This window comes from Lathamus discolor, chromosome 6 (assembly GCF_037157495.1).
Source record: "Lathamus discolor isolate bLatDis1 chromosome 6, bLatDis1.hap1, whole genome shotgun sequence".
Taxonomy (NCBI): domain Eukaryota; kingdom Metazoa; phylum Chordata; class Aves; order Psittaciformes; family Psittacidae; genus Lathamus; species Lathamus discolor.
This window is the reverse complement of record NC_088889.1, coordinates 31,186,122-31,198,443: the sequence shown is the minus strand read 5'-3', so window position 1 is coordinate 31,198,443 and position 12,322 is coordinate 31,186,122. Positions and strand designations below refer to the sequence as shown.

Below are 12,322 nucleotides of genomic sequence, written 5' to 3'. Positions count from 1 at the left end.
CTGAAAGATATTTAGTTTCATACTTAAAAACTTTCTTTAAAAACCACTTTAAGAATAGTTTCCTCAACTTTTGTTACACATTTCCAAGGTGAAATGTTCCTTTTCTCCCAGGTGAAAAATGGGTATAGAGTTTGAGTCTTTACTAAAATTCTGTGCACTTTGCAATAAAACATTAATTTAAGATTTAAGTCTTGATAGAGCACTAAAATAATTTCTTCCATTCAGACTGTTGACTCTTTTGGGTGTTTTTTTGCACTGCACTATCAAGAGCAGATTTAGTCTGTCTGTAAAAACAGAGAGGCACACTTTTCTCCTTCTCCCCTGTCACTCACAAGGAGTTAAACTCTGTTGATTCCTTGACTCCTCCACAGGACTGAAGCACTTTTTATATGTATAGTTTCAACTGAAAAATAAAGTTTATTTAAAAGAAGTATTTCTCTTTCTAAGGTGTCTATAATAAAGCTAGCTACATTTCCTCTCCTTGAAAATGTTCATAAGATCTTTACAATTTTAGATTACATCCAAATTTGAAGTATGTTGCAAAACTTGATGGAAAGATCTTGAATCTAATTTCTATAAACCTACTATTAGGAGAGATGACAAATTTAAAACCCATGCACAGCATCCTAACATGTCTTAAAAAGCATGCTATATATTTAAACTTCTGTTCATTTCTGGAGAACCCAAGTGAAAAATTAAAATAAATACATAAAAACCCTCAAAAGCAGCAACATAATTTGCAGCCTGGAACAATGACCCTATTAGGAAATCTTGAAAGAGTTGGGATTGGTTCTAAATTAAGAAAGGAAAAGAATGGATATAATGGCAGGAATATGTTAAATAATGACTGGCACAAAGCTATTTTTCCTAACAGCTCACTTTCCCTCATACCTCAAAAAGAGTAGCACTGGCCAATACAACTGTAGGAAAAAAATGACAATTAAACATGCAATGTGTAATTAGCTGGTAAACTGGAACCGACCACTCTACAATAGACTGCAAAAAAAGATTATATGCTTATGTAGGAGTTAACAAGAAAACCAACAGCTTCATTGTGAAGGATTAAAGTATACATGGAATAAAACCAACCTTTCAAAGTTCACACCAGACCAACTGATATGGTCTAGGACAAACACTCCTATAGGGTGAATGTTCCTTAATAACCCAGTGCATGAGTTTTTTTGCGTGGTTGAGTTTTGTTTTCTCAGCTAATCTTAATCTGCTCTGTCTACTGCTGATTGCTTTTACACTCAATGTGAGATTAAATGGACCATTTCCATTCCTGGCCTTCAATCGAAATTCTTCAAAATGTGGATTTTTTAGCTTACTCTTAACCATGATTGCCACTGGGATTATTTCAGTAAGTATATCTTATTTATTTTTTCTGCAGGCATGAAAAGAGGAATTTTATTTTTAGCTCTAGTAAATGAAAAAAAAAATTTTTTTCAGAACATTTTATTCTTCCTGCAATTAAATGATGAAAACAGAACTAAAATGTAACTCTCAAGATCATGTGTTATTGCAGCGCTACTTACTACTTTAAGAATGAGATTTCAAAAGCTTAGTAATCATTTCCATGCTGAAAACGCTGAACAGTCTGAAAACTTGCATAGCTTTTTGTGACCCTACCATCAGTACACTAAAATCTCGAACTCTTTACAGACACTGCACCATTTCCTTTCATCTCCTGTTTGAAAGGGTAAGAGATACTTTTGGCCAAAAGAGTAGTCTTGTCAAGAATTCCAATATTTCAACCAGTTTCTGCTTTCCTAGTGAAATGAGAAGCCCTGTAAACAAATTTTAAACTATGGGATTTCAACAACAAATGTCAGAAATGTACTTAAAACCCACTTGTGCCAAGCTTTCAAGCTCTTAAAAACTGAGAGTTGTATTCTTTTTTAATGTTCAGTGATGTCTGAACTTAGTTTTAGGCTTTTAAGGGAAGCCTTACTTAAACTATAAAGGATCTCCCATGCATAGTCTAAAAGGATCTATAGAGCAGGTACAAAGGAAATTGTATACTTGTATACATACTGTTGATCTTCATGCACATTTATCCTGCAGCATAATGTTAAAATAAGTGACAACTGAAGAGGTTTGGAAAAAAATTACAAAAATCAAAATTATAGAAATAAAGAGTTTCAATATGTTGTCAATCACTTTCTAACAGTGAAATTTCAAATACATAAACTTTATGGTATTTTTAGTTCTCACATTTAAAGACTAAAAATACAAAATACTTAGTTTAATATACTTGGAGAAATGATTTTACAACATGTAAATAAGAATAATATGGGCAGCCTTCCTATTTCAGTTAAAATGATACCACTTTATTAACAAGAGGCCAACCCACAATTGCTAAAAACTATGACGCCAATTAGATCACAAATACAAAACCTAAACAGAAAAGCAAACACGCAAAAAGGAGAATCAAATCTTACCCATTCTTGAAATATAAAACATGTGCTCTTTGAAGTCCTGTTTCCAGGAAAAAACCAAGTTCTTGTTCGTGTGTAGTGGGCCCTGGCTTAGGGCTTCTGTTTTGTATATTGGCATTAATCACCTAAACGAACAAAAAAAAAAAAAAAAAGAAAAAAATCAAGTTTTATGGACTTTTACACAGAGCTAATATTTAATGTTGGAGAAATCTATTTTCATTTGCAGATGCTGGCTAGTACAATATTTCTGTCCTTACCTCCATTCCCACAGAAATATAAATCTTTTTGCTCTTGACTATTCCCTCAAAGGTATTTTTTTCACCAAGCAGAAATGCTACTAAGGAAAATTTTACAATAGTAAAATAGTATACAAAAAATTAGTATATTAAATGGCATATTTGTAACAATCAATAGCAGGAGGTGATGGAACTCAAAATCTAAACCTGTGTTAGGTAAACAAAGACTGCTGCAGAAAGCACTGAGAGGGTTAAAAGTGATCTCCAGAGTGATTAAAAAAAAATAAATTAGAAGTAACTTCATTTATATAACATCAACATTAACAATATCTCTCAAAATGGAGAGCTATCAGCTTTCATTTGCCATATTTGCCACACATAGCCTACCAGCCGCTAAAAGACAGTAACAAAACAAAAAGCCCAAAGAAAAAACCCTCAGAAAATAAATATGTTTATCTATTTAAAAAGCACTGTGACTTACTTTTCTTTCCCTATCTCAAAGTTTCCTTTCCGTTTCCTTTTGTTTGTGTGTCTCTAACTGTTTCCAATAACCCCTTCAAAAACAACTGTCAAAGGACAGGCCTGGGCCTTATAAGCAATAGGTGTGTTAAAAGAGGGTCAGATTGATATTGCTAGTTTGTTTCAATTCTAATAGTTTTAACAAGCCAAAGAATAGAGCCCCAAGTGTATTGTATTTTGTCCAGACATATCTGAAAGTCTAAATAAAATGCAATAGTACGCAACTCCTAGAAACAAATTTTCTTTTATTAAAAAAAAGCAAAAAAAAAAAAAGCATTTATAACACTTAAAGCTTACCACTGTACTTGCATACATACAGTGAGTAATATATTAATGAGATAAAGTGAAAAATCAGCCATGAAATCCAAGAATACTGTCCTGATCCCATTTACAAAACTATTAAGATTTATCTGAAGTTCATCTATGTTTTAAAATCGTATGTTTATCTGGCTATCATATCTGATAATTTTTTCCTTGTCATAGGATATGGCCTATTAGTTGAAGCAAACATACTTTTAGACGCTATTCTGAACTCACCAACAATATCCTAAGTGTCTTGCTGATAGGTACAATCTTATTTCAGAATGTTACTGCCAAGTAGTTTTATAGAAGAGGATTTAAAAGCAGTTAAGTTCCTGGCTCCAAATAAGCAACAAGATCGATTTTCAGTCTTCATAGCTTCATTCTCAATTGACTTCTTTTTAAGAATTACCTGAAAATGCTAGTGAAAGTATGCAAACTATGTACATATTCTGATGTTTATTTGAAAGACTCCATAATCTCATTTTCATACATGAACTACCACAGGGTAAGAAGAGGCCACAGATTAGCATCTTGAATATACATGGCAGTTCAGAGGAGCTCTATCCCTTTTTAGAATACTAGCACTATTTTTTAAGAGGTCAGAATGAGAGAACATTCAGAAGGACAGCTACCAGACATCCATTAAGTCACACTAATCGTGCATTGAAGTCCTAAGAAAAAAACATATCAGATGTCTTTTATTTTTATTGAGTTGAATTGAGCTACTAAAATGCTGGTAACACCACATCAGTGAAAAATGAGCCACAGAATTCTTCAATTAAGCAAATCATCCCAGCTTACCCTTTCTATCTCCTGAAGGTACAGAAGAGCAATATCCCCAGCCTTCTCGTAGCATGTAACGATTTCCTGTTCGCGGTCCACATGGAGGTTGCTGGCTGAAGAAGAAATTGGCAGCTTCTCAAGACAGAGACCTGGGCAGGGCGGGAATAAATGAATAAATAAAATTTCAAATGAAGCGCTGGAAAAATAATGTCATATAGTAGTACACCCAAAGATTAGTACAGGCTAAGACCCTTTGATCAGGAGAAGAAACAAATTAAAAATTACAAAAAACTTGAAAGTGTCGTCCTCTGATACAGACACTAACAGACATATAACTAACAGTGACTAACCTTAATAATTGTAAAACCAGAAGCAGCATTGTTTTAAGTGATTTTAATTTAAAAGACATTATGAAAAAAAAAAAAAAAAGACTTATAAAAGACTTTTAGTGTGAGGTGTCCCTGTCCATGGCAGGGGGGTTGGAACTAGATGATCTTGAGGTCCTTTCCAACCCTAACTATTCTATGATTCTATGACAGTCTATCACAAAAAAGCCTAGTGTCTTTCTATACCAGTTTTAAATTACTGAATATCTCTTCACTTTTCCAGAGCGATCACAGAAATCGAGGCAGGGTGAAGAAGGATACTCAAGGCAACATGTCAAATTCTCCCTTATTTCTCTTTTCATGCTTCCTTGTCAGGTAATCATTTTTATCTCCTCCGGACACTCTCTGATTACCTCTCTTTTGACTAACTGTGCCAAAACTGGATACACACCTCCAGTCAAGGTCTCAACAGCATGGAGCAGAGAAGATTCCTCATTTTGATATAGGATACTTAAAAATGAAAATACAGAGCAGGAGAACTTTAGTGCCTTCCCTTTACGTATTAGTAAAACATTCTCTTCTGTTTATGATCTGTAACAGATTAACAGATCATATTCTGCAGGCCAACTGCCTCATCAGTTACCCCATCTTGTATTTATTTGAATAATTATTTGTATTGAAGTATAGCACTTTCTACATTTTCTTAAGCAATTTATTCCAGGTCACTCTTTCAGCTTGTCAGCGGTAAATGTTAATGCTAAAGTGCCTTCAACTGCTCACACATTAATATAATGCACAGTTTAAATGAACATATTCTCAATTCATCATCCAAAGTTTTGAGAATCCACTGCTGGAGCAACTAAAACCAAAACCAACAACAAAACACAGTTATATATTGCACAGTTGTCTGTAGAAAGCCAAGTAGTGCAAAACCCTAATTTGTAGACTAGTTTATCAAAAGATTTCTATCCATCAATACTTTAAGGTGGGCACAGTATGTTTTATTGGATTTATATCAGTTTTCTTACTAAAGCAACTTGGGAGGACACAGCCATAGAAGCTGGAATTTGTTTATTAATAAATATTGCATAGTTCTGAGTTTATGACCTCCAGATTTTTTTAAAATGTCTATTAAGTTTTAATATCTCCCTGTAGAAGTATAAGTGATCTGCATAAAAAAAAAAAAAAACAAAAAAACCAACCATCAAGCTGTATTTCTGGCTTGAGAGGATGCCCTAAGGGTTTGTTGGCCACTTTTACCCTCCAATCCATCCAATCCACCCTTTCACCAGTACAATCAACATGTATTCTACAGCTCTATTTGCTAGATGTACATTAAGTACACAATCCTGACTCCAGTACTAACTGCTCTGCTAAAGACAAAATAAAAACCAATATACTTTTCAAAATACATATTCCTGAAGCGCAGACACATAAACTGGCCTAGCCTGAGTACAACAGACATCAGACCTTTCTGACACGTTATGATTTTCACCCAACATGTCTCTAAAAATTAACCACATTTGAAAATAGTCTAGAATAGCCTATGCTAATTTGCTTTCTTTCATATTTTCAGTCAAACAGCAAATATCAAAGAGGCCTTTTGCTAACTGTAAATCATAGACCTAAAAGCAACAAGATTAAACTACAGAAAAAGGTCAGTTATTCTGCTACTGTAGTATGCTTGAATGGACCTTCTGATAAGGTCTAAATGCAGTGTTGATGCTGGATAGAAAGTTTGTCATGTTCTACACAAAAACCACCAAACGGACTTAGAGGTGGCCTTAAAATACAATAAATGAGCTGCAGTAAAAACGTCAAATGACTGAAAGCATGAGATAGTTGGTAAGCGGATCACTCCTCCCCACCCCTTCTCTCCCATGACATGAACAGCCAGTGCCCCACAGTAATCCTCCACTACACAAAACATATTACTCAACTGGCTATTTGTAGAATTGACTTGGATTTATTATTTCTATTTTTATACATTATGGCCACAACTATAATCCTTTTAATCTGAAAAACTCACTATAAGAACATTCTCTCATTTTAGCTGAGAATTTTCTTTAAGATACAATCTGGGAAAGTATATACATTTTAAACACGCAATGCTTAGGAGTAGGAATTTCATTTGGAGAACTATCCTGTAGTGACCACTTAACAGGATGTTTGGACACTGTATTTGTTTTGATGACAGTATTAAATTGTAATTATTCCTTCTGTATGAAAAACTAAAACATATCAATTAGAAGAAAACCCCTGAATAAATGATGATTTCTGTAACAAGTTACAACTAGAAACCCCCCAGACTACTTGTTCAATTTTTTCTTAAATACAGATTAAATTTAAGAAATAATGTATTAAAGTACATAAAGGTATCATTTAATTTTACATAGATATAAGTAGCAACACAACAACCACATAATATACTGCCCCTTTCTTCGTAAAGAATACTGAGAGATGATAAGAAGTTAATTAAAATAGAGATTATTACATTATGCCCTTAAATAAAAGAAAAAGCAAATAGTAACATACAGAACTGAGAAACACATGATTTTCAAAGAAATACAAATTACTGAACTATCTGCTGAGGACTTTTTCATATATTCAGACAAGTCAGGTCTCCCCTTTGTGCTTGCTCCCACACCTGCCAGGCAGGAATCTTCACTATTCTCCCTCGAAAGGGCAAGAATTTCTCCAACTGTTTATAAACTGCCTTTAGATATTTGAGGAAAGAGGTACACATTACAGCTACAAAACACTGAATTTGTTGTAAAGGTCATAGCTGTTGGCTTGTTTAACTTTTAGTGGTTATTTTGTTTTATTCTGCATTCAAGAATATCACATCAATTGATATGATAACTTTGATATTCATGGCTTTAAGTTTAAATCTCCAGTCAAAAACACCTTCAAGTAAAAGCTTCCAACAAACTGGGTCAGATTTATTTTGGGAAGACGCTTATCTCATACGTATCTAGTCCTGATATCAAGCAAGCTGACTCCTGAGGGGAAAAGAAAGTGAGAAGCAGGGAAATGAATTCAACTGTGTACTAGTTAAGCTCACATGTTTTGCAAAGTAACTAAGTTGTCAGAAGAGCAAAACAGCAACAAACAGTACTTGTACAACAAAAGAGTATGCCTGGTACTTAAATTACACGATAGCATGCAAGGTTTTCTTTAAATCTTAAAAAACTTTATACATTATCCGTATTTCATAAAAGATTCAGAAAGCAAACAGTAGATGGTTTTATCACTTATTCCAAGTGGCATTCTCATGTCTATCACCTCAGATCAGTGGCCAAGTTTATGCCAAGTCGATGATTTAATTTTTTACAAGTACAGGAGCAGACCAGCCCTACCACAAAATATGCACACGCTGACCACTACCCGAAAAAAAGAACTCAGTAAGAACAAGTAACAAACAAACAGTTTTTAAGAAATCCCCATTAATACATTTGCTTGTTCTTATCATTTTTACGTTATAGACAATGACAGTGACTACTTTTCACCAACAAACTACTAAAAAAAAAAAAAGGCAGACTTCAATGTTCTGTAGGAAAACCTATTAACTGACTCTCCCATTTCATTATACAGAGGAAACCAAAAATTACTCCAACATCAAAAGGAAATCCACAGCACAGTTCAGATCTTAGTATTTCTACCATCCAGACCACTACTGAGATCATTAAAACAAACAAAACCCCAAACAAACAAACAAACCCACACACAAGGCTGACAAAAGTCTGTCACATTTACTGCATTGTATATCTGAGGATTTTCCATGATGCCAGCCAGTACCTTGTCTGTATAAATTTTAGAGACCACAACAATAGACCCATGGCTTATCTCCTGTTTTCTGTAGATGAGCCAAAGGACAGAGGAAAAACAATGAAAGACTATTTATACTGAAGTATAAGAAACATGCATTTGCAAGAAAGAAACAGTTGCATCAATAGATAAGAGATTTCTGGGTTTCCTTCCTGTTTTCCTTATATGGACAAATAAAAACCAAGTGTGTTTGAATACACAGCACTTATTCTTCCCTATACAATGTGCAAAGCAACATCGTTAAGTTTTCCAAGCTAAAAACACACAAAATAACTCCCTTTCAAATCCTTTTAAAAAATACTCTGTACTTAGCTTATATATTTAGAACAAACATTAACATGGACTATGGCAAACAACAGTAATTTCAAAAAAGGAACTGAAACAGCCCGAGTTACTGCTATCAAAGAACTCCCACAGTTTATTTCTGAGCTTAGAACAAACACTGCTAGTCTCACTGAAGGGAAGGACCTATTTCTAGAAGTCCTCAAAGACTGTGATTTGCTTCCAGAGAACTTTTTTAGAAAGCGAAGCATGAACGCTTTTCATCTTCAGTTCCCTACAGGTGTTTGCAAAGTAATTGTTATAACAGAGAGGAGGAAAAGTAAGAATGGAGAGTAGGGAAATATATTTATAATGAACTACTACTTACTTTCACAGTTACTGCAGATAAAGGCAATTCCTACTATTTCTTTAGACAAGCTAAGGAAACACTAACAATTTCTTTGATTTTTCAAGTACCTTGGATTGCCCATCCCCCCATGCCATGACACAGGAAAAAAGGTCTCCCACAGCTGTCAGGAAGCAGGACCTCCTCTATGGCTAGTTTCAAACCAAACTGGCTTTCCCGAAAAGGCATCAGAAAGAAGGTCAATGTCCCCTTCTCTCAGCGTACTTAAATTTAAGGGAAGCTGCTCTGATCAGCAACTCTTTCAAACACAGACTACTTCGAGAAAATTAAATTCCATTCTAGATGACACTCAGAACAACATAAACATAACTTTCCAGAGCTGAAGATGGCATTTTATTGCACATACTCATATTGCAATGTCATTTCATTACCAGGACTTTTCTAATGCCATAGTTATGCTAGTGCTTCTAACTGTCTTGAAGTTTCTCAAAGCAAAAAACAAAACAAAACTTAACAATATTTTGTGATTTCTTGAAATAACAAGAAACAATTGGTTGCACTTTTCCTCTCAATGTGATGGCATTCAAGTCTTCGTATCTTCTGAAGAGCACAATAGTCTTTTACAACTATTTTTAAAATTTAGATCAGCATTTTCACATGTGCACTTATTTCTTAAGAATCATGTGGCAGACAATTCTAGCTTTACAGTACAGCCCTCTGAAAGACAAGCACCTTCTAGAGGCACTGAAAAAGCTCAAACTAGAGCTAAAAGGAGTGAACAGGACTCATAATTGTAGATGCTGGAGTGAGTGAATCTCCCTCAGATGAACCCTCCCCAAAGAAGAGCTACACACCAGTATAAGGAGTAGACATCAAGGAAGCTGTTCTCTCAGGAGAAAGGAGATGGGTTAACTATGGAATTTAAGGTATTTTGCTGTAAATTGCCAGGATTGTTCCTGCAAGAACCTCTAAGGAAAAAAGACCAGGCTCCACTGTGACACCAGTTCTTCCTGTGTCATAAGAAAAAAGGCCAGAATCACTAATCTTTCACTTTGGCCCAGCATTTTCTTCCTCTCCTCCCTCTTGCAAAGGCAAGATCCTGAAGAAATTCTAGAGATTTGAAAGAAATTAAGAACTAGAAAAACACTAAAGTCCTAAAGAAGTCTATTTTAATACAAAATATATTGTTTTCATTCAGTGCTTGGACTTCAAATACCAGAGCTAAAGCAGAACTGTGACAAGCAGGACAAACTCCTGGTCTCCCCCCAGTCTCTGCTCAGGCAGGGCAGAAGTCATAAAAACAGACTGGGGAAAGACAAGCTTTAACAAAGTTTGAATTATCCATGGCACTGGCTACCTAGCTGTGGCCTGCAAACTGCCTCCTGACAAGCTGCAACATTTGCACAGCAATACAGGAGGAGGGAACTGGAGTTGAATTCTTGACCCATTACCTAATGAGGCTAGAGTCCCCAGTATAATTACTAAAACAGCTTTCATTTAGCATTCTTCAGTGAAGGGCTGCTTGGTATTTGCTGACACAAGCTAGCAGCGTACACGATCCCATTACAATCGTATATGATTAAAGTTAAGTGCAGCATCTTTTGCTAACTGCACAGTAGCAATTCACATGCACCTGACACTTCCACTGAACTTAATGAGTATTCACATGTTTCTGTAAATAGAAATAATTAATAGTCAATTATTTAACTTGGTAAATACAACATTAATTTGGATTTGGGTCAGCAGCAGTAAAGACAGTCTCACCTTTCTCAACATACATCATCTAAATATAAACACAGTTACTTGAACAGGCAATATGAGACGTAAAATGGCCTATGGCAATACGGCTACAATCCTGTAATGTCACAATCTAACTTACAGATGACAACCCTCAAATAGTCAAGAAGAATTTGTTACTGTAATACAACATAGCCATCTTGACAGATACCTGGAGTAATCTACTAATGTTTACACTATATTAAGTATAAATTCAATTTCTTTACTAAAATCAAGTTTACAAAGTTGCAGACTTTAATACCAGACCTGTAAATTGCTATGTTCATCTATGAGCATTTGTAAAAAGATTCACTAACTTGTAACACCAAATATTATAAATTCATTTTTCAATTCTGTCTTCTGACTTATGCAGCAGTATCAGAATCATGTTCAGTAAGTTTATTTCCTAGTTAAACACATACTTGTTATTTCAGAGTTCCCGACAAGTTGCACCTCTCCAAATTAACACCTCAATATCCCACTGTGCATGCATCTCATCTCTGCTTCCATAAGCAAACAGAAATGGCTTTGAAACAAAGCAGATATTGCCATGCACAGTATTTGAATAATACCAATGTGTGGTTTCCAGTATATTACCTCATTAGTATGCTGCTGAAAACTTGCAAAAAATTATTTGTCCTTTCCCAGAGGCCATATCCCTAGGAGAATATTAGCTTCAGCCATTATTAAAATGGATTCTAAATATAGGCTTCTGTATGGTAACAGCATTTTTTCTGGTTGGTCTTGTAAGGAAGGGGAGTAGGAAAAGTTGGAGCTAGCTACACAAGCACAACATGAAAAAGGTGGAGGGGGAAGCCAGACATATACAGTCTTTAATTACTTCTTTACAGATTCCTAACTTACCTTATTTCAGTTCTTGGCAAGTTAAAAATTTTCCTTACTGACGGAACAGAGCATTGCCAGTTAAACAGATCTAGTGAAGAAAGTAAACAAATGGATACCAAAGAGACAAAATTAACCTCTTAAAACAAGGGAACCTGCTACTTATCAGAAGATAGTCGTAAGAAGGATGTGGGCTTGTTGGAGTGGATCAGGGGAGGGCCATGAGGATTATCAGAGGGCTGGAGCACCTCTCCTAAGGAGACAAACTGAGAGGGCTGGGCTTGTTCAGCCTGGAGAAGGCTCTGGGGAGACCTTAGAGCAGCTTCCAGTGCCTAAAGGGGGCCTATAAGAAATCTGGAGAGGGACTTCTGACATGGGCATATGGTGATATGACAAATGGGAATGGCTTTAAACTGACAGAGGGTAGATCTAGATTAGACATTAGAAAGATATTTTATACTGTGAGGGTAGAGAAGTGCTGGCACAGGTTGCCCAGAAAAGCTGTGGCTGCCCCATCCCTGGCAGTGTTCAAGGCCAGGTTTGACAGGGCTTTGAGCAGCCTGGTCTAGTGGGAGGTGTCCCTGCCTATAGCAGAGAGGTTGGAACTAGTTGATCTTAAAGATCCCTCCAACCCAAACTATT

At 35.5% G+C, this 12,322-nt stretch overlaps 1 protein-coding gene across 5 annotated transcripts in view; it reads right to left on the bottom strand.

The window, feature by feature from the left end:
- TTC7B (tetratricopeptide repeat domain 7B) overlaps positions 1-12,322 on the bottom strand; it is a 138,107-nt gene that overhangs the window by 102,434 nt on the left and 23,351 nt on the right. For all 5 annotated transcript variants that reach the window (XM_065685739.1, XM_065685735.1, XM_065685736.1 and 2 more), the window contains exons 4-5: positions 4,298-4,428; positions 2,442-2,563 (exon numbers count right to left, since the gene is read on the bottom strand). In XM_065685739.1, the coding sequence (XP_065541811.1) occupies positions 2,442-2,563; positions 4,298-4,428 (253 nt within the window). The remainder of the gene's footprint in view (positions 1-2,441; positions 2,564-4,297; positions 4,429-12,322) is intronic.